The sequence below is a fragment of the Sciurus carolinensis genome, chromosome 6 (genome assembly GCF_902686445.1).
Source record: "Sciurus carolinensis chromosome 6, mSciCar1.2, whole genome shotgun sequence".
Taxonomy (NCBI): domain Eukaryota; kingdom Metazoa; phylum Chordata; class Mammalia; order Rodentia; family Sciuridae; genus Sciurus; species Sciurus carolinensis.
In genome coordinates, this window is record NC_062218.1 from 27,964,435 (window position 1) to 27,988,779 (window position 24,345).

General features: G+C 33.9%; 1 protein-coding gene across 1 annotated transcript in view; it reads right to left on the reverse strand.

Annotated features, from left to right (window-relative positions):
* Zfr (zinc finger RNA binding protein) overlaps positions 1-24,345 on the reverse strand; it is a 76,844-nt gene that overhangs the window by 48,823 nt on the left and 3,676 nt on the right. The window contains 3 exon segments of the mRNA XM_047555395.1: positions 4,553-4,771; positions 6,872-7,016; positions 8,859-9,141. Coding sequence (XP_047411351.1) covers positions 4,553-4,771; positions 6,872-7,016; positions 8,859-9,141 — 647 coding nt within the window.

Here is a 24,345-nt window from a genome sequence, read left to right on the forward strand (position 1 = left end):
TCTCACCACACACAAAAATCAACTCACATGTTAAGACCAGAAACCATGAAACTACTAGAAGTCATCACTGGGGAAACACCTCAGGACACTGGTCTGAGCAAGGAGTTTACGGACATAATCCAGAAGAACAGGCAACAAAAGGAAAAACTGACAAATGGGGCTACATCAAACTAAAAAGCTTCTGTATGGCAAGTAAATCATCAACAGAGTGAAGAGACAATGTGTAAGATTGTGGACATGGCTCAGCACTTGCCTGCGTATACAAAATCTTGGGATCAAGTCCCGGCACCACCAAAAAACACCTGCAAGTTATTCATTCAATAAGGGATTAATTTACAAAACTTAAACAATTCAACAGGAAAAAAAACCAAATAATCTGATTTTAAAATGGGTTTGGGGGTTGTAACATAGTATATATACTTGTTGGTCAGCCACAGTTCAATTCCCAGGACCTGAGGTTGGAGGGGATGACTTTAATAGATATTTCCCAAAAGAAGATATGCAAATGGCCAATGAGCATGACAAAAAGCTCAACATCACTAATTATTAAGGAAATCCCAGTCAAAACTACAATCAGCATCTCATCAAGTTAGAATAGCTACTAACAAATGTTGGCTGGATATGAAGAGAGAAGTCGTCTCATATACTACTGGTGAAAATGTAAACTAGTACAACCATTAGAACGGGAGATTCTTTAGAACCCTAGAAATAAAACTACCATATCATCCAGCAAATAGATACAGATATTCAAAGGAACTGAAATTTCTATGTTGAAGAGGTATTTGTACCTGCTTGTTATTGTAACTATTCACAACAATACAGGTAAGGAATTAACATAGGTATCCATCAACAGAAAATGGACAAAAAATGTGGATTTATATTATTCAGCCACAAAAAAGGATGAAAATTTATCATTTGCAGCAACACGAATAGAACAGGAGGACATTATGTTAAGTGGAAGTCAGTCAGGCACAGAACTACAAATGCTCTATGTTCTCATTCATATGTGGAAGCTAAAAAGTTGATCTCAAAAGAAATACAAATAGAACAGTGGTGCCAAAATCTATGGAAGGGTGTGGTAGAGGGTGGTTGGTAAGAGGACAGTTAATAGGTGTACCAGGGTATAGTTTGACAGGAGAAATACCTTCTAGTATTTTATACAGCACAGTGGGAAAACAATGGTTGACAACAATTAACTAAACATTTTGAAACAGCTAATAGAGAGGATTTTGAATGTTCCTAATATAAAGAAATGATAAATGTTTGAGATTATGGATATACCCATCACCCTAATCTGATCATTATACATTGTACATACATATTTTAAAATGTCACATGGTACCCTATAGTCTTTTATACATTTTAACTTATTTTAATACAATTGCTATTAAATTAAAATTAAATGCCCCAAAATACATACTTCAAAATGTAGTACACATATATACGATGAAATACTATGACACCATTATTTAGAATAGTTTCTAATACCACTGGCATTTATAAGAAACCACGGGGGGCTGGGGAGATAACTCAGTTGGTAGAGTGCTTGCCTTGCATGCACAAGGCCCTGGGTTCAATCCCCAGCACCACAAAAAAAAAAAAAAAGAAAAGAAACCATAGGACTCCATGTGAAATGAAAAGCTCAAAGTGTACCTATAACAACTTACAGTGCCAAAAAAGAAGAGTTCAGACTAATGTAGTCATGTCAAAAAGACTCAAGAGCTGATATGAGTCAAATATCACTGACCAAATTTGGGACAGCGTAAGCCTTAAAGATAGAAATGAGAGTAACAGATCATAATATGCTGAATAAAAAAGAACAAGTCTACAGTAATATCACAAAAGTAGAAGGTGGGGACTCTTTTTTAAAGAATGTCTAAGAACATAAAAAATAAACTTGCAGTTAACTATAGAAAACAGAGAGAACTATGGAAACAGATTTTTTTTTCCCCTCAAAGGATCCAACATCATATAGTAGCTGGACAATAGGCCCACAAATTACTTGTTAATTACAAAGGGAAAAGGTACCTTTATAAGGAAGAGATCTGGTAGATGCCACGTCAGTCAGTGATGTATTGTCAATAAAGAATAAGCAGACATTATATGCTCCTGATGTGACAAAATGGAAAGCAGACTGACTTTTTTTTTGCCTAAAAAGCTTCCTGAATCTAAATATAAAGAATCCATGGATTATGAGACAATTCTTCAGAAATGTTATACTAAGAGATGAGATGAGATAAAAATAAGGAGCTGATCTAGGAATGGTGGTACATAGCAGATTGGGAGGCTGAGGCTCTAAGAGGATCACAAGTTCAAAGCCAACCTCAGCAACTTAGTGAGGCCCTATCTCAAAATGAAAAACAAAAAGGGCTGGGGATGTGGCTCAGTGGTTAAGTGGCCCTGGGTTCAATACCCGGTATCAGAGGGGGGAAAAAGTGGGGAAGGGGACACTGTTCTAGATTAAAGGAAACTAACAAGGTATGACAATCAAATGCACAAACACAAACATATCAAATGTATATAAAGTCCGGTCATAAAAAAATATCTGTGAACAATTGGGGAAATTTAGGTATTTGTTAATATCCATGTTTAATTCCTTTAAATAATACTGGCACTGTAGCTATGTGAAAAAAAATGTCCTTATTCTTAGAAAATACTTTCTGAAGAATTCAGGGCAAAATACCATATTGTCTACAACTTAAAAACATACTACTGAACCACATGGAAATAGATTTTAAGGGAAAGGAAAGATAAAGCAGATGTGAAAAACCACAAATAATTACTGAATCTAGGTTAATGGTGCGTGGGTACTCCTTATACTATTTTTCCAACTTTTCTACACAATTTAAAATTTCCAAAATATAGAGTTAGGTAAAAGCATTAATCAAAGGAAAGCTACATCACCATACTCGGTAATGTAAAAGGACATTCACAGTGAGAATAAAGCAGTTAACAAAATTGCATGTTTAAGAAAAATTCATTTTTATGAAGAATTATATTGATGTATGCGTACTGTCATACATATAAAGAATATAGTAGACAGACATGCACTAAAATGTGAATGACAATTGGTGTCTAGATATAAGGCTTAGTGGTTTAACTTCTCTTAAAAAAAAAAAAAAAAAACACAGTTCTAATTTTAATAATTATTTATGTGTAAGGTAAAAATCAAGTTAACCTGAAAGAGTTCTTGTAGTTATATAAAAAAAATGTCTAATCATATTTCACTGCAATAATTTTGGTTATAATTAAAAGAAATTACCCAGAGAGACACACAAATCTATACCTGGGAAGTCTTGTGTAATAACATATAAATGCCTAATAACATATAAATAATAACATATGTATAATAACATTAACATATGTAAATAACATTTATATGTACAATAACATATAAATAAGAGACTATGTCTCTTAATAGATTATATTAGTAATAATAAATGTATCCCTACCCTAACCCCCTACATTCACTAGTACAGCCAGAGTTCTCAAAGGCAATAATGTCTCTCCATTCCAATTAATTTCCATGTGTTTGTCACAGTAATTACAAATCTGATACCCACAGCTCTCTTTCTTAAGATCTCCTTTGTGGTAACACTTCTGCCAACAAGATAAATACAGCCACCATAGCAGAGCATACAAGGCTTTTCATATGCTGACTTTTCAGTCTTATTTTCTGAAATTTACCCCATATACCCTGTATTCCAGCCACAACGAACTGCTGTTCCCAAGCAAAACTTGCCTGACAAGTTTGCTGCTGTATCCCCAGAATCCTAGAGTGAGAGTTAAGAAATCTCTGATAAATAAAAAAGTAATTAAAAAATTCAATAGCTAGGTTTCTAAACCCAAGCTACAACAAAGTACCACAAGGTAAGAACTAAAATTGCCCATGTCACTTTAGAGCCTCCATGGAACAAGATAGGGTATTAAGGAATAAATAAAACGCAAAGCAATAAGAAAACCATGCAGTAATATAAAACTGTCTACAAATGTGTGATTTCAATTACTGCAATACCAAGAACTACCTCAGCTAGAAATTAGCAAAAGTCATGGACACAGCAAGATTTTAACAGATCATATTTCTATTGGGAAGATTTATGATTATTTAAGAAAAATAAAGCTACTCTGTATTTTAATAAGGTATGTTACATAACCATCTTATATTTATTCCTTTAGTGCTGTCCTTGAATTTTCAAACTCAATTGAATAAGTCAGAAAGGAAGTGGTCCTGTAGAAGACTGGGAATTAGTTCCTCCAATTGCAATGCTAAGCTGAAGACTTGTTACTTTGAAATTTCCAAAGAGCACTGGATATTCTGCTAAAATAGTTAACTAAAAACAAAGAAATCACCACCAACAACAACCCAAAATTAGAGTATGGTCTTTTTGTCACAAGACAAACAGATAAACATACATTTATATTAATGCCTATCAATAATCAATGATAGAATTAAATTTAGTTCCTGCTATCAGGAATGAGATAATTCCACAGAAAATCAAGAGTTTCCCTTTGTAATTTGTTTAGTCATTTAAACACAGTTTATCAGTCTTACCAGAATAAGTAACTGCTGTGGTACTGTAAGTAGCACTCTGGGTATAGGATGGCACCACAGTAGCTGCAGCTGCTACTGGCTGTACGGTGGAGGACACAGGATAAATGGAGAAAGTAGTGGTAGCTGGACTTGGTGTGGCTGGCTTTATGGCTGTCACTTGTCGAGTTTGCTGGGCTTGAGTATACTGAGTTGCACCTTGGCTATATCCTGCTTTGGGAGCTAAAGTAAGAAACACATCAGAAAAAGAAGAGTGAGTCAGCTTAGTTTTTGTAACAACATTCTTAAAAACCAACAAAAATAGATGCTAGCAATTTCTTCTTGGTGAATTCTTATTACCAATATGAGTAAAAATATATAAATAATTTGCTACCTTTTCCCAAATGCTTCTTATACATTTTCAAAACTATACTTGGGCAATATTTATAACTGAAATAGTAGTACTACTTTTAACTGAAAGATGAGAAGTTTTAGATAAGGGGTGTATGTGTATTTGGGCTAGTATTCTTGAGAACAGGACTTAATGTTAGGAACATAACAGAGAGTGCCTTCCAATATACTTTTCAATTTACATTAAAAATTTCAGGGCTTGGGGCTGAAGTTGTAGCTCAGTGGTAAAGTGCTTTATTGGGTTTGATCCTCAGCACCACATAAAATAAACAGATAAAATAAAGGTACTGTGTCTATCTACAACAAAATATGTATATAAAATAGTGATGTTCTTTTTTAAAAAAAATTTCAGGGTTTAACTCTATGGAACATGTTCATATACCATTCATTGCATTTTAACTGATTTCACCCTGGTGAACATTGATGTAACTCTTAACTCCCAAGGTACTACTGACTTAATTCTTCAAACGTCAATAGCTTCAGTGCAATTCAAATGAGTATCACTAATGTCTCTGCTAAACTTTCTCCTGCTTTCAACCATATTCAAAACAAATGTATACTTTGAAAGAATCTTTTAAACCTTATTATCAATCACTAAAGCATACAAAGGTTATTTCTGCAAAAGTCAAATCTCAGAGGACCAATCACTTAAGATACCCTTTAACATTTACCTATTACCTATGAAATTTGAGCCACACACAGATAAAGATAATATTTTACAGAGAATAAACTAATATTCAAGACCTAAATGACTTCAAGAGTCACCTGATATCAGAACTTAAGACTAAACCAAGACTTTCTCTTAGATAATTCATCACTCTTAAGTATGTGCAAGCCTAGAATGGTCATTAACTAAGAAGTTCATTATAGACAATTATACACTGGAATTGATAGAGGCAAGTAAAACAACAACAACAAAAACAACCAAAGTACCAGTCAGTACAATTCAAAATATTTTTAAATTACTTTGAAGAGACTCATAAAACAGTAGAATGAGAAAGGACCCTACAGAAATCTAGGCCAACTGCTTCATTTATAGTTATTACAGAGATGGATTAAAAAACAAAAACAAAAACACAAACTTGCCCATACTAGGGGTAAAGGCAGAGCTAAAAGCCAATTTCACTCTCTATGAGTTCAGGGCTCTATTCCATCCTCAGGTCCTTCAAAAATAATTAAAATCACTTTTCAGACTTCCAAAAGCTTTGGTTTTAAAGGTTCTTAATTGAATCTATATGAGAAGTTCACCTTTTAAAGTCTACAAATATGTAGGCTTCTTTGCATACAAAACACTTCCTGATTTAGAACATAACCTATATTGCAATTAATGTTATGAGTGGCTGATTATAGAACTGTCATTAAAAATGAGGGATGTGCATATATGAATACATGACCAGTGTAACTCCACTTCACATACAATCGCAAGAATGGAGTTATATTCCATGTATATAGAATATGTCAAAATATACTCTACTGTCATGTATTTTCTAAAAAGAACAAATTTAAAAAAAAAAAAGAAAAGGAGGAAAACATGAATTAAAAATATGGGGCCCGTTAATGAAGTCTCTATTGGTTACAAAAGCAATCAGCAATGTAAAGTATTCTAGGCATTTCTGGTAAAGGTAAGAATGTGGTCAGAATTATTGCCACAGCTCCTTTTGTATAGTTTATTTCAGCAGGAAGGGAAGTATCTGCCAAAATCACAAATGGAATACATCTCTAGGAGAAAAGGACATGATTATGAACTGTTTTCATTAACTTTCCTGTGACTTAAAGGTTCTCTAGTAGTTAAAACAAAGGATATGGCTAGAACCTAACTCTCAATAACACCACTGATTTTAGATGGACTAATAAGTTTATTTTCTTTAAAAATATCCTGAATCATATATTTTGATGGTTTAAAATGAAACTGTGTAAGTTGATACAACCCACCTGTCTGATAGTAGGTTTCAGCAACAGAAGGTTGAGGCTGGGCAGCAGCAGCTACAGCAGCAGCAGTTGCTGTTGGTTGTTGGTAGTACTGCTTGCTATCATAAGCTACAGCAGGAGCTGTGGATCTTACATATGAGTATGAGTCCTAAAGAAAAGGAATGAAAGCAAACCTTGCTATAATTGGGAGGTAAAAAATCCTTACTGCATAAAAATGTAATACAGAAAAACAACTTAAATGTGAATCAACTCAATACAAAGAAAATTCATTTTGAACTTTATCTAAAGATCAAAAACACTTCCAAAAGCATGTTTAACTTCTAAAATCAGAACCATCACTAAAATATTTAAAAATAACATTTATTCAAATAAAATTTAATTTCATTAAAAAATGCATGGCATAACTTGGGAGGCTAAGACAAGAGGATCACCAAATTCAAAGCCAGCCTCAGCAACATAGCAAGGCCCTAAGCAACTTAATGAAACCATGTCTCAAAATAAATTAAAAAAGGGGCTGGAGAGGTGACTCATTGGTTAAATGATCCCAAGTTCAATCTCTGGTACAAAAAAAACAAAAAAAGATTTATGGCAATCTTCCTTTAAAGATGGATCCTACAACATTAGAAAAAAATGACCCAAGGAGCTAGGGGTATAGTTCAGTGGTAGAGAGCATGCCCAGCACACCTGAGGTCCTGGGTTTGAACTTCAGCACAACAAAATAAGAACATATAAAAAACCTAAACCATCTCAGTGTTATTAAGTTTTGTGATTGGCTCTAGTTTTCTCTTCATTTTTCTTTCATGGAAGATCAAGGTAAGCTGAGTGAATTCCAGTGCTGTCTAAAGGAGGGGTGGAAAGGCTGAAGAAGCAGGCAGGGTCGAGAACATGATGGATTTCATAGACCCAATTAAAAACAACTAAGTTTACTATACTCTGTCTCTGGGTATAATGGAATAATCAAACACATCAAAAAGAATTCCAAATTTAGTAACTTGCCAAAAAATTAATAGCAAACATCAATTTTTTCACAAATTAAGTTTCTGTGCTTTAGAAAGAATATAAAAATCTGGGGGAAGTCCAGCAGAACTAAAGTCTAAAACCAAACAAACAGCTGGGTGCAGTGTGCACACCTGTAATCCCAGAGGCTTGGGAGGCTGAGGTAGGAGGACAAGTTCAAAGCCAGCCTCAGCAATTCAGCGAGGCCCTAAGCAACTTAGCAAGATTCTGTCTCTAAATAAAAAATAAAAGAACTGGGGATGTAGCTCAGTGGTTGAGCACCCCTGGGTTTAACCCCTAGCATCTAAATAAATAAATCCAAACAAAAGAGAAAATGGGTTAAATAAATTGGAACTAAATTTAATTAAATAAGCTAGTGGTAATCTAGTAATGTCTGTAAACAAAATACTATATAAAGGCCATTTAGAACTTCACTAAGAATGAACAAGTACCTGGATGAGTAAGAGCATGAACAATTTTTGTTATTTACTAAAAAAGAAAATCTTGAAAACATAAACATACTGGCCACAGGATTTCTACTTTTGGTTAAGTGTCAAGAGAAAATACATAATATATTTGTCCAATATAGCTTAGGACCGTGATTCTTAAAGAGCCATACCTGTGTTTCAGATGGATAAATAACATCCTACTACAATCAAGAACATCTTTCCTATGTCGTCTTCTTTTTTTTTTAAATAAAAAACTTGGGGTACAAATTATTTAACCAAAAATTCATGTGGCACTTTTAAAAAGGTAAAGCAAACATATATATTATAGTGTAAAATGGTAAGGGAGAATTATCAAAATTCATTTAAAGGAAACTTAATGCTTGGTGTCTCCAAAACATCTAAGAAAATCCATTCACTTTTCTCCATTGCTACATGTACATTTTGAAAGACTCAAGTTTGAGAAGTATTGGCTTGGGTATTATATTATACATTGGGAGCCCACTAAACTTTCACGTTAAGGCGACTGAATCTAGTAGTTTTCTTACCTGATAGTTCTGTGTAGTAGCTGGGGGTGGTGGTGGTGGTGCTTCTTGTTGCCTCTGGGTGTAACCATAGTCAGTTGCTGTGTGTGCAGTAGGGTAGCCTCCATAAGCAGCAGCTGTTGCGGCAGCTGCAACAGCTACTGGAGCGGGCCTGGCAACTGCAACTGTGGCGGCTGCTGGTGCATAGGCAGCAGTAACTGTGTGAGCAGCTACTGGAGCCTGATGGACAGTGTAGCTAGCAACTGTAGTTGGATGAGAATAGGCTACACCGGAAGCTGGCTGCTGGCTATATGGTGAAGTAGAAGAATAAATATAATAAAATTTAATTTTAAAATCAAGGAGTACATCAACCTGAAGTTATTCATCAACTTAAATTAAAAGTACAACTGCAAGTAACTTAGTCACAGACTATGAAGTATTTGGACTCAATAAACCTCCTACTTCACATCATATTTGTTTCTATTCTTTAATTTCCATTCCTGAATCCCAATACATTAAATATTCAAACACATTGTTTTAGATCATAGATGATATTGCAAAGCAAGGAGAGCAAACTGGGATAGGATCATTAGGAATAAAAAGAAAACTGACCAAATTAGGAATTTAAAGAAGTATTTGTTGTATGTGAAGGTCTTTACTGCATTATAGTTTTTAAAATCTGAACCAAAAAAATCTTATAAAAATACGGTATTCTAACTCAATTACAAAACAAATTTAAGGTAGAAACTATTAACTAAAACTTAAGAAACAACTCCCATTGCTTTAGGGTTATGGCTCTCAACTGGAGGAGATTTGCCCCGCTTGGGACGTGTGGCCATATCTGGGTTTTTTTGGGTGCAAAGTGGGGATTGAAGCCATGGTTTCATGTATGCTAAGACACTCTACCACTGAGCTCCACTCCCAGTGCTGCAGCTATTTCTGATTACCAAACTGCAGGAGATAATGGTGATGTATCTACTGACATCTAATTTACTGGGCAGAAGAGGTCAGGGAAAAGACTCCTTAAAATGTACCTCCCAAAACAAATACGTAATAATTATGTCCTAGGGTAGAAAACTTACACTGGACTATTAACCTAAATAAATGTTCCATTTTAGAGGCAGCGTTTCATTATAAAAATTTTTCTTAAAAATATGTTATAGGGGGGCTGGGGAGATAGCTCAGTCGGTAGAGTGCTTGCCTTGCAAGCACAAGGCCCTGGGTTCGATCCCCAGCACCCAAAAAAAAAAATGTTATAGGGCTGGGACTGTAGCTCAGGGAAAGAGCACTTGCCTGGCATGTGTGAGGCACTGGGTTCAATCCTCAGCACCACATAAAATTAAACAAATAAAATAAAGGCATGCTGTCAACCTACAATTACAATGTTTTTAAATGTTATAAAAGGAGATCTAAATCAGATGATTTGCAATCATTACCTGAAAAAAGGCAAAAATATTTTCCTTAACGAGTTATCAAATGAATTTCCACCTAACATTCTTAAATGTTTCTTATAATTGAGAACCTATGTCACTTAAAATCTAAGGTCTATAGATCTGTTGTTCAATATTCTCATGATTCCACTTTTAAGGCTGAATAATTAGGGTAGAAATACCTTCTAAATAAATAAATAAATAAATAAAGGAGAGCCCCAACAGTTATTACCCAGGCAAATTTAAGCTCACCACAAGTTTTAATATCAGCTGACAGTTAAGAATAGCTAAGGGGGTAGTGGGGACCTGGACACAAGCTGAAGCTGCACTAATAGAGTATCTGATTCATGGGATATAGTATAGGATATTCTGCATTGGTGTGCATGGTACCATAGAGTTTAGAATGAAAATTTGGGGCCATTATATTTTAACTGTATTATGGAAAACATTGAAAACTAGGATGTGTCAAAGGGGAATCAAAATAAATCTTACAGATAAGAGGGTTTATTTCATGTAAAATTGGAAGACTTGAGGAAATTCAGTCTAGAAAAGGTGATAGCTGCCTTCTAAAAGAAGACACTTACTCCATGCTGCTCCAGAGAACAGAACTAGAACCAACAGATGGAAGTTACAGGGTGGCAGATTTCAGTCCAATATGAAAAAGAAAACAAAAAACAAAACAAACAAACAAACAAATAAAACTTAGAACAGGGTCCAAAGAACAGAATCCAAAGAAATGTTAATAATTTCTATTTGGATGAGGTTTCCATATTTTGATATAAAACTAACCAACATTTTCTACATATATGCCAAATTATAAGACAGGAAAAGGGAACTTCATATTTAGTAGTGGGAAGTTGGTAGGGAATTGACATTTTCTATGAGCAATTCCACATCCTCAAAAAGCGCCCATAAGCAAGTTATACTTCTTCAAAATTCCTATACCTGAGAAAAAGAGTTATATTTAAAAGATAAATACACCAGGTCTGTGAAATCTGTATTAATCATTTACTAACAGAGTAAGATTTCACACATCCAAACTACCTTGTATAGAAAGGACTTTGGTTATATAAAAATTCAGATAGTCTTGGATTCTTATACAGTTGTCCCTTGGTATCTATGTGAGATTGGTTCTAGGACACCTCGTGGATAACAAAAACCAAAGATACTAAAAAGTCCTTACATAAACTGCTCTAGAATTTGCAAACGACCTATACACAACCCAGATTACTTGTAACACTTAATATAACGTAAATATTTGTTATGTTGAATAAAGACAAAAAAATGCCTGCATGTTTGATATAGATGTAATTTCTTTTGAATTTTTCCATTCACAAAGTAGAACCCAGAGGTACAGATGGCTGACTATACTGTTTCCATTCAAGTCACCATTTGTTATCCAGTATCTGTGCAAATTTCTTGGTCCCCAAAGTTTATCCCATACGACAAAAGTCAAGTGGGAATATAGAGGGAATGTCAAGTCAGCTAGGCAGGTCATTTGATTTATACTGCCTGATTATAATCCTAAAAGTACATGCGATGCAAGAAGATGATCATATGCTCTAATTTATCCCTACTGCCACAGTGTAAAAGTATTCTCTGTCAACTTGCCCTAGTATCTCAGTTTAAACAATAAATTATAGTCACCCTTCCCACAAAGCTTATAGAAAAGATGCCAGTTGAATTAGCAATTATTGTACATATATCATAGGCTGCCTAATCCAACTCTGTCCTGTAGAGCTCGATACCTACTCATCTGGACTGGAATGATAACTTCTACCAAAAGCATTAGGAAGAATGATAATGCAGTTACAATTCCCAGCTCACCAAGGACTAGGGCAGGTAAACACTATTCAGAATAAGGTCCTCTGGCATGTTATTCTAAATCCATCTGAAAAATTCTTTCAATTACAAATATCCTTAGAAAAATTACCTTTACCATGATACAGATGATCAGATTCAACAAATTAATTATACTGATTCAATAACTATCTCCCTACATAAAACATGAAATGTACCTGTCTTTAAATTATTTCTTGAGTAAAACAGGGCATGAAATAAATAAAATTCAAATATTTGTGAAATATGGGACTTTGATTTCCTAAGCATCTTGTATAGTAGAAACTCCTATTTGGATAATAATCACCTTTGTGAATAAATCTAATCATCTTAAATTTAAACTGGACAAGCTAATTAAACAATTATGAAACACAAGAATAATATGTGTAACAAAGGTAAAGAAATACTTTGTCAGACATAAAGATACTTCCCTTGGTTAAAAAAAAAGAAAAAAGAAAAATAGAACATACAGTATTTAGGGAATTCTTAAAAGAGTAAAAAATATTCTTTATATTCTTGGATTTGCCCTGGAAGTTAATGACCAGTTTCCTACCTCCTTATCAAAAAGTGAGCTAGAGGCCTTACTAAAATAAAACTTCCAGGCAGACTATTGCTTTTTCTTAAAATAAATTAATGAACAACAAATTAATGAATTAAATTAATGAATTTAAATTAAATTAATGAATCACCAGGTATTGAAAAAAAGCCTCGTCTAACTACAAAACAAATGATGACCCTATGGGAAATAAATATCTCAAGGTAACAGATGAGAATTTCCCAAAACTAATTTGTATCTACAAAACAAGAACTTAACACTGCTTAGAAGATGAAGTTGAGAGATATGGTCAAGTTAAAGATATGAAAAATATAAAAGAGAAAGGATAAATTACAAGGTCTAATATCCAATAGAAGGAATTCTAGAGAGAAAAGAAAAAAGCAGATGAAAGAAAGAAAGAGATCTGGGCATGGTGGCACATGCCTGCAATCCCAGCATCTTGAGAGGCTGAGGCAAGGAGGATCAAAGCCAGCCTTAGCAACACAGTGAGGCCATAAACAACTCAGACTCTTCTCAAAATAAAATATAGAAGAGCTGGGGATGTGGTTCAGTGGTTAAGTGCCCCTAGGTTCAATCCTTTCAACCTTGGTATCCACCAAAAAGGAAATGAAAGGAAAAAAAGGAAAAGGAAAAGGAATTAAGAAAACTCCCCGCTTCTGCAGGAATACATGTTTTCAAATTCAATGGTGGACCTACACGATGCAAGTAAAACAGAATAAGAGAACCAAACCTGGAGTCAGTATTTTACAACACTGCAACACCAAAAAAGATCCTTCAATTTGCCAAAAGTAGAGGAAACAAACAAAAAAACCCCCAAAACTAGTCACCTACAATGAAATGAAAATTAGTTCTTAACTGATATGCTAGTGGCTAGTAGACAATAGGGAAAATGTCTGTTCAAAATTCAGGGAAAAATGATTATTAATGTAGAATTCTGTACTCAGCCCAACTATCCAGCATAATAAGGATATTTTTAGACACGTGGGAATGAAATTTACCTCTTGTAAGCCTTAGGAAATTACAAGATGATACACTCCAGGCTAAACAAAATGCATACCAAGAAATCTTGGGATCATGCAAACAGTGAAGAAAGATGAAAAGTGTAGGTCAGCAGCTACACAGCAGGCCCAGACATCAATGGTTTAAACTGCAATCAGCAGAACAGTGATCTCTGAGAAAATGATGTCCAGGAAGACAGAGGATTACAACAGAGGAAATAGGGAGCCTAGAAATCTCAAAATATAAGCAAGACAGTGACAGCAGGTTTAAAAAAAAAGTAGTGAAAAGACTTCAGGAAATATGAAACTACCCAAGAAAGGCATGATCCAAGTAGATGACTTCACAATTGGGCAATTAGTACAGTGTAAAAGAGGAAAAATCCATTTGAACTTCAGACTAGGAAGGTTTTCTATTACGTAATACAGGATTGTAAAAATGAACATACTGGGAATCGTAATCACAGAATTAACGGTACCTGGATCCCCAGTGAATACTATTTACATAATCATAATGGAAGAGTTTTTGCTTTAAAGTTTTGGCACCAACCTAAACTACAGAAGTTAAACTATGATTGCAGAACACAGCATAAATGTTTTAAGCAGAACTACAAAATGAGAGATGGGGGTGTGGAAAGAAGCAAAGCACAAGCATTTAAAGATTCTTAGAGAATGTTTAATTTTTGATGGGCTAGAAATGGAATGTATTATCTGAAAAAATAAAAAAGAGCCTACCACTGAATTTGGGAAGAGGAAAAATGAGAAGAGAGGATAAGCACTAAATTTTAAACAGTAACTACAGGAAATCAAAATATAATTGCATACAGCTGATAAATTAAGAAACAGCAAAAGAGGCACTTTATTTTGTCAAACAGAGATTAACACCAAAAGAAAACTAGAAAGCATTAAGGGCAAAGGACTTTGGGAAGGGTAAGTGTTTAGTTTCCACATGACAGTAGCTCTCAAAATGTGATCCACAGATTCCTAAGACCTTTACAAGGGGTTCATGAGGTTCTCCCTTTTTATAATTTAAACTTATGGAGACCAGACTGCCTTTGTAAATTTTAATCCAAACAATTTACTGCAACAGGTAAAATGCAGAAACAGATTTGGGAATCCAATAGCTTTGACTGAGACAATAAAACAATTTTGTAAAAATGTAAAACAAGGCTTCTGATTTATTTGGAATTTCTTTATTTTTCAGACATTTTTGGTTGTCATGCAAATATATTATTCTTATTTTAAATGACTTAATATTTTTAGTTTCTTAAATATAATTTCTAAAGTAATAAATATCAATAAAGCCCCAAAACAAAAGTTCTTTGGGATCCTCAGATGTGTCAGAGGGAGTCCTAATATCAAAAAGTTTGAGAATTGCTATTTTTATGATACAGTCCACTAACTTTGAGTCTGTAATGATTATTCAGCACTCGTTTTCCTGCTATTTATTACCCCTTAAAGCAAAAAGATTCTTTTCATTGTGCAACAATAAAAAGTTGCACGGGTTATTAATAACTATTTACAGTGAAGTATGATTTATAATTAACAGGAACCTACCAGGAAATTACTTAACCTAAACTCAAGAATTATATAATAAGTAGGACCAAAGCCTGAAAAGTGTGGTCCCAGTGTATATACTCTTAGCTACCACGTCTACTCTATAAACCTGTATTCTGAAATAGTTTACAACATGGAGATAAATCCAACATGACAAAAATCAATTAATGTAATTAATATACCACAAAAACAGCATGAAAGCCAAAATCGATGTGATCATATCAAATGATGTAGAAAAAGCATGTATTAAGACTCAACACTCTTTTGTTGGGCACCGTGGCAGATGCCTGAAATCCCAGGGAATTGGGAGGCTGAGGCAAGAGGATCACGAGTTCAAAGCCAGCCTCAGCAACTTTGTGAGGTTCTAAGCAACTGGGTGAGACCCTGTCTCTAAATAAAATACAAAATAGGGCTAGGGATGTGGCTCAGAATCCCCAGTAACTCCCACCCCACCAAAAAAAGGAAAAAGATTCAACACTTTCATGATAAAAAGCACTCAACAAACTAGGAATTGAAGAAAATGACTTCAACATAATAAAACTATTTATGAAAAGGTCTACCACTAACATCATAATCAATGGTATAAGACTCAAAGCATTTCCTTGAAGATAAAGAACAAGACTTCTATGTAACATGGAACTAGAAATCATAGCCGAAAAAAAAAAAAAATAAAAAAAAAAAAGAAATCATAGCTGAAGCAACTATGCAGGAAAAAGAAAAAAAAAATGCATCCAAATAAGAAAGAAAATAAAATATCTGTTTACTAATGATGATTTTGTATGTAGAAATCCCACAATATTCCATAAAAATGAACTGTTAAGACTAAAATAAGCAAATTCACCCAAAAGTTGTAGGACACAAAGTCAATACACAAACATTGGTACATTTCTACATATTAATAATTCAAAAAGAAAATTAACAATTCTATGTACAACAGAATCAAAATAATAAAAATATTTAAGAATAAACTTAACCAAGAAGATGGAAGACTTGTAAAATTCAAACTATAAAACACTGCCACAACATTTAAAGATACAAATGGAAAAACATCCCATGTTCGTGGGTTGGAAGACTTAGTATTAGGATGTCAATACTCAGTGAGCTAGAGAGTCAATGTAATACATATCAAAATCCCAATGACTTTTTTTTTTTTGCAGAAACTTAAAAATCAATTCTAAAATTTGTATGAAATCGCAAGGGAACCCAAATAAGCCAATCAACCTTAAAAAGGACAAAGTTGGAGGTCACACTGCCTAATTTCAAACTAAAGTAACTAAAATAAGCTACGGTCATTAAAACAATGTGGTACTGGCATAAATACATTGATCAATGGAAAAGAATAAAGGGTCCAAAAATAAACCTTTGCATAGAGTCAACTGATTTTTGACAAGGGTGCCAAGACTATTCAATGTCTTCTCCTTGCAAAAAAAATAAAACTGATCCTTACTGAACAGTATATTCAAAAAATAAAACTGATGAAAGGGTCTGTGTGGGTGCAGCTCAGAAGCGGAGTATATACTCAGCATGTATGAGGTCCTGGGTCCAATGCCCAGTACTCCCCCTCCCCACACAAAGATCCAACTATAAGTGCTTAAATATAAAACTATAAAATTTCAAACAGAGAACAGGAAAAATTTGATCACAGAAGATTTGGTAATGACAGACAACTGAACTACATCAAACTTAAAAACTTCTATGAATTAAAGGGCATAACCATCATATTGAAAAGACATACCAAGCAAAGGAAAGTAATTGTAAATTAGCTGGATGTGGTGACACACACAGGACGCTTGAGGCATAAGCAACATAAGTTTGAGGGCAGCCTGAGCAACTCAGCAAGACTGTATCATAGTCAGTGGTCAAGTGCTTGCCTGGCACGTGAAAGGCCCTGAACTGAATTCCCAGTATGAGGGAGGGGACATAAAGAACATATAAAAAGATGCTCAAAATCACAAATGATCAGAGAAATGTAAATCAAAGTTATAACAAGATATTCTTTCACACCCACAAGAATGGCTATTATGAAAACTAAAGTGTTTAAGATATATGAAAGGAATTAAAATTCTGTACTGTTGATATGCCTAAACTGGGCAACTCAGTGAGACCCTGCTTCAAAATAAAATTTAAAAATTGTCAGGGGATATATACATATAGTTCAGTGGTAGAGCAGCTGCCTAGCACGTCCAAGACCTGGATTTAAGTCCCAGTATCTCAACAACAATAAAAACCTAAAAAAGTAAACATCATATGACCCAGCAATTCCATTTTTGGTATAAGTCCAAAAAATTAAAAGCACAGTATCCATGAGACTTTATACACATACAATGTCATATATTCAGTCTCAAAAAAGGAAGGAAATTCTGTCATATGGGCGCACCATGGATGAACCTTAATGACATTATACTAAGTGAAACTGGACAGTAGCAAACAATAAATACTTATATATCTAGAGCAACAGAATTCATAGAAACAAAAAGCTGAATGGTAGTGATCAGGGACTGGGGAAAGGGTAAAAGAAATTCTTGTTTAATGGGTCTGGTTTCAGATTTTCAAGATGAACAAGGTCTGAAGATGTGTTTCAAAATGTGAACACAATGCTTACAGAACTATATACTTAAAAATAACTAAGGTGGTAATTTTTATGACAAATCTGGATAGTACACTCCTACATTCTGACTTAATTATGGCTACTTAAAGAGTTTTTCAAAGTAGAAAAAACAAATGAACATTTAGCATTCATTTAGTATTCAAAAATATTAGCAACTACAAGACATTTAAAATGGGGACAAAATATTTTTTAAAATTTATCTCTCTTATATGAGTAAACAAACTGGACAGGAAAGGAAATTCTATGGCTAAAAAATCAAAGGTAATCCCAATTAGACTAAGTTATACTCCATGTTTGTATATGTCAAAATATACTCTACTGTCATGTATATCTAAAAAAGAACAAATTAAAAAAAAAAGTAAAAAAATAAAAAATAAAACACACACACACACACACACACACACTAGGCTGTTCTGATGGTATCTGCTGATCCCTGGAGGTCTAGAACAGTGCTACTTAAGTTAACAGGTCTTCAAACTGCTATTTTTCTGCAGGGAAAGAAAGTTAAGTACTGAAATTAAATCAATGTATCACTTCCCAAGAGAATTTCATTACCAAAAACACTGAGTTGAATTAAACTATGTTTAGTAATATAGTCGGTTTGCATTATCCTACAAATACCTTTTATAGACCGTCAACGAAAGGTCATAGAGTAGCACAAGTCTACCACACTTTGAGTGGTATAAAAGCAAAACTTTCCACCAGATATGAGTGTCAGTTCTTAGGATGAATAGGCAGTGCATGAGTAATGAGAACCCCAAATCTATTGCTTACAGCAGCGACTACTCTCATTGGGAGCTCTAAACCTTCCCACTTTATCCAGTGTACTGCTGTACAAATATTCTCTGTGTTAGCAGAGACATGGAAGAATTGGGAAGTAATAGCTTAGAATTTGGGAGCTCCCAAAAAGGAATGACAACAATGGGTGAATTAGAAAAAAAGCTCTCTTCCATCTTTAAGGAAAGATTAAAAGGAAACTTCAGCTGTGGCTTTGTGTAAAGAATAGAAAAGCTTTCCCTTTAACCACAATGTTCAGGTTCTGGAATTCACATTTGACCAGGATCAAAGCCAAGAAGATAATTTAATCTAACTCTACACCGTCAGTATTTCAGACGACACAAAATATTTATTTCTCCCTAAATGTTGCAGACAATGTTCCAACAAACAAAAGACCAATTTAAAAAAAAAAATCACAAGCCCCATAAGAAACAAGCTACTATGTATAAGAGTCTACAGAATTAAAAAGAAATTTTTATTTCTGGGAAAACAAACAAACAGGTAGAAGAATTACTGGGTACAAAATATAAGCAAATTTACGAGAGTAAAAGAGACTACCAAAGATCAAGGAACAAGATAAAAAATAATCAGATGAATTTTTAAAACAAGCAGAATCCCCCTCAAAATTAAATATAGTATATACAAATCACAACCAGAAACTCAGAAAGGTATTATATAAACAACTAGACACAGTCGACAAAAATTTAGTGAACTGGAAAACATCTGTAAAAGCTACAAAGAAAGAAATTAAAAAAAATAAGAGACTGAAAACCCGGAGGAGAAAATAAAAAGTATTAATTTACAACTAAGTGGTACTGCAAATGGAGAAAAACAAGAAAGAAATATCTGATAAGAAAGACTGCCCCAAATTAATAAAAAATAATCTTCAGCTTTGGGATCCCAATAAACTCCAAGTAGGATTAAATAAAAAGGAATTCACATCAACATACGCCCAAGTGAAATGGTAAACAAAAACTCTTAAGCAGCTGGAAGAAAAATCTGTCTACAGAAACTAAGTGATGACTACTCAAGCATAAGGACATTTTTTAAATTGAGATTTAAAATGCTGTTACTCTTATACCAACCCTAAAGGAAATTCTGATTTACTTTAGGAAGAATAAAAATAATCTCATAATGAATGAATGTTAAGCAAAAAGTGATAAATATGAAGGTGAATTTAAATAATCATTTGCCATATACAACAATTATGTCCAACAATAGTTGGTCGAAGGGTTAAAAAAATCTACATTGTATAATAGCCTAAAAATTTTTACAGGAAGTCCTTGTAACTAAGTGCAAATAGTTAGAAATATTCAAAAAGGAGGAAAAGCTAATAGATACCATAAATTAACTAAAAGTGCTCTGAAACTGTATTCATGAAAAACACACATTTTATTATTTCTCAAATATACTGAAATCACTTCGGGAAATGATACAACTATTCACAGAAGTGGAAAAACTAAAAGTAGTCACTGGTTAATTCTGTTTTTTTATATATATATATTTTTAAAAACTTATTGGAAGATTTTCAGAAATGACTGGATTTCAAAATGTGGGTAAAGGATCAGAGACTTCTAAAAAGAAAAACCATCAGATACTCCAACAGTAATTCAAGTAGAAGAATGTTGTGATTAAACTTATATTTTATAAAGAACATTATGCTCATGGTAAAAAAAAAAGATTCAGAAGGCAGGGTTGGGGTTAGTGAGAGAAGCTATAAGTCATCTTCATAAATCACAGCAATTCATGGTTATTGTTTAAAGGTCTTTCTTGTTTTTCTTTTTACTAAAAAAGTATGACTTTAACTTATTTTCAAGGAAATTCTTTGACAGTATTTCTTTCTTTCCCTTGCTTTGCCTTAAACATAGATGTTTCCCAACTTTGTAAACAAAGCTTATTCTTTATTTTTCTTTCATTCACTCAAAACAAATGCTACTGTACTTTTTTGGTTTTATTCCTATTCACAGCTAGGGATCATCATCACATGGAGGATATCCAGATTGATGCTACCAACCAACATCCCTTTTTGAACACTACTTCCCACTACCCACTGAATAACAGCTAAAATTGATGGGAACACAATGTATGCCAGTTACTATTCTGAACATTTTATGAACAACAATGAATCTTCAAAACAATACAATGGAAGAATGCAGAGGCCTCTGGGGTGCTGACAATGTTTTGTTTTATTTAGTTTGGGTGCAGTTTACACAGGTGTACTCAGTACCTTCTTATATGTGTAGTTTTCTTTTTATACATAATACACTTCAATAAAAATATTCTTAAAACTTCAATCTATTGAGGTAAAAAATATCTCCAGTTTACAGGTAAAGATACTGAAGTATCAGGAGACCATTTTGTTCAAGGTCACATGGCAGGTAGAAGAAACCAGATACAGCTTAAGTAGTCTAACTTCAGAGCCCATCTGGTTTCAAGCACATAAGGCAATTTACACATTCCTGTCTTGGCTCAATACAGCTCCTTTGTCTAAAATGACACTCCCTCCATTTAAAAAATGTAAAATCATGTCATCTATCTCAAACTCCATAGTCAGAATCCTCCAATTTCCCATTTCAGAATTTCATAAAAAGTTATGGAGCTTATCACAGCATAATTATTTGTACTAACAGTTATTTCTACCCTCCTGCCCCAGAAATGTGAACTTCTTGAGAAAAGGGACTATGCTTCCCCCTCCTGGGCCCACAAGTGCTGGGGTTGAGCCCAGGGAGCACATAGTAGCAAGCAAGAGTTCTGCTACTGTGCTATAACTCCAGTCCCACAAATACACAGAGTATAAAGAAAACAAAAACAAAAAGGCTAGGGTTTACTTCATTTGATCTTTGTAAGTAATGAGAAGCTGCACTACACATGGCTTTCATGAAATATTAAGAAATGCCATACTCAGAAAAATGTACCCTAACCTAATATTGTATCTTGGTGGTGTCAAGGGCACTTTATAAACAAGCATGGTAGGTGAGTTCTCACCTTTAATCACTAAAGATATATTTCAGTAATTATAACAAACTTTGTCAATTACTACACTTCTAGATTAACCTGATGGCATACTTCTCAGAGTAATAATGTGGCTTTAAAAAAAAAAAATACATCTAAGTAGCTATATATATATACATTCTAACCAACTATATATTTAAGTATAGGTCTATATCTGGAATTTGTTTTAATCCAACAATCTATGTCTATTCCTGTGCCAATACTACTTTTTTAAAAATAAAGTTTTGGTATGTGATATTCCAGGTCCTTGCTTATTATTTCTTATAAGACTGTCAAGGACTACTTTCTTCATTACAAACAATAAAATTCCCTAACTTAACCCAAAAATCTTGAGATTTTTTATTGGAATTACATTCTACATAGAATTACATTCTGCTAGTAGTCAATAACTTGATGGCACTGTTTTCTTTCTTGAATATAACCTTTATTTTTACGACTTTTATATCCTATTGTATTTTCTTACAGTGTTTTGCACATTTCACTAGTTTTATTCCTACTTAGTAGGTTTGATGGCTGTAACTAACAGGACCTATTTGAAACTTAATAATCTCATTTAATACTGCTACAACAGGAATGCTACTACCTTTTGCCTGATCTTAGGTCCAGAGAATTTTAAGTCTTGTCTTTCTTTTTTGCAGTGCCAGGGATTAAACCAAAGGCCTCAAGCATGTAAATACTCTACCACTCAAGCCATACTCCCCAGCCATTTTTGTATTTTATCTTGAGACAAGGTCTTACCATGCAGTCCAAGGTGGCCTTGAACTCCCAATCCTCCTGCCTCAGCTGCGATTATAGTTGTATGCCACTATGCCCTGCCAATGTGCTCTTATTAGTTCTCACTTTTTGTCTGATAATTTTAATAATCATGTTGTCTGCAAATAAGAAAAATCTTCTTCCCTTCCCTGTTACACTGAAACCTGCCACCAATGGACAGAAGCACCTACTTTTAAAGATTTCACTGTGAGATTATGAAGTTCTACATAGTAAGCATATATTAGATATTAACCAAGGAGTTATTTTTAAAAAAATATTTTTAGTTGTAGAAGGACACAATACCTTTATTTTGCTTAGTTTTATGTGGTGCTGGGGATCAAACTCTATGCCTCACTTGTGCTAGGAAGTGCTCTACCACTGTGCTACAACTCCAGCCCAACCAAGGGGCTTTTAAAAATCATTATGGCATTGTTATTAAAATCTCTACTTTATAGGAAATACTACAGCATTGGTAGGAATATTTACTGAAAGCCAGGTTCTAGGATAGAAGGCTTTATATTTAATTTTCACCTCAACACAAGTTGGGTGAGAAAACAGTGGTAGAGAGGCTAAGTACCTGGCCAAATGACAGAGGAGATAAAGATGGGATTCAAATCCAAGTCTGACTAGCTCCAAAAGTCACGTTCTTTTCAACATAGTATATAATAAGGCAGCATACAAAAGCATACTCAATATACCTTAACATTCTATATAGGGATATTTTGGCTCATCCTAATCCTCATTTTTTATTTTTTGCAGTGTTGGGGATCAAACCCAAGGCTTTAAGCATGCTAGGTAAGCACTCTGCCACCTAGCTACACCCCAACACTTTTCAACTACTCTTAAGGTTCTAAAAACATACAAGGGAACTAACTATCTTAAGCGGAACAGCAACTGCAACTATCCTTTAAGAAAGAAAATTTTCATTATTTCAAATTTATTCAAACAATGTACTTTCTAGGGTCTCTTGATTCAACAATGGAAGAGCTAATATAAAGTTGGGAAAAAATTTTTTTAAATAAAGTTAGTAAATTTCCATCACCATAGTTGGTCTCAAAAACCTGTTCACCTGGTTTTTCACCTCCTCAGTCAGTTAGTGATTAATCCCTTAGACCTTACTAGTGTTGCTTTTATTCTTTCCTTTAAGATACAATATTTTTAACTCTATATTCAAAAGTATAAAAGAAAAATGAAAAAAGTAAACTCACTGGCTAATCAAACTGTTAGTCAACCCAAGTTATCTTAGTGATATTTACACACTTATCATCAAGGAACATGTGTCTCAAAAGACATCACACCCAAGAGTTATATAAAGGACAAAGAAAAATAATTTAAGCACAAGGTAAAGATTTAGGTTACCCAGGTAACGAATATCTTGACTTAATAGGAAAATAACAAGGAATGTCCAAGGTTTTTCTAAAGAATAAGTGCAAGGAAACTGGCTGTTTAAAACTCTCAATCGGTTACATCCTATTAATTGCAGAATGGATAAATTTTATAACATCTATCTGAATATGCCCCAAATCCCCTTGAAAAACTCAAGAACTACTATGAGAAATTCTGTATCCCTGTCAAAGGAATGGGGGGAAAAAGATTTTTGATCTTATAAAGTCTTTTCCCATTGAGAATTATTTTCCTTCACATTTGTTAAAAGTTCTTTTCCCAATAATTTATTGAAAAATAAAATCAGTCCTATATTTCTAAAAGTGCATCTTCTCAAACAAAAAGGTGCTACATTCAAGTAGGTTATCCACCCAAGTTCCCTTTCTGACAGGAGAGCATCCATGAAATTTCACCATGCCTGAAATTTGCTGTTCTGTGCACCTACAAATTAATGTTCTATTAAAAAACACAATTTTTAAAAAAATTTTCCAAGGGGCAGAAATCTGTGGAAGGTAAGAAAATAAAAAGATTACATTTGCAAAAATGGCATAGTGGATTTATTTACAAAATACATAAAACAGGAAGAAAATAGCAAATGATG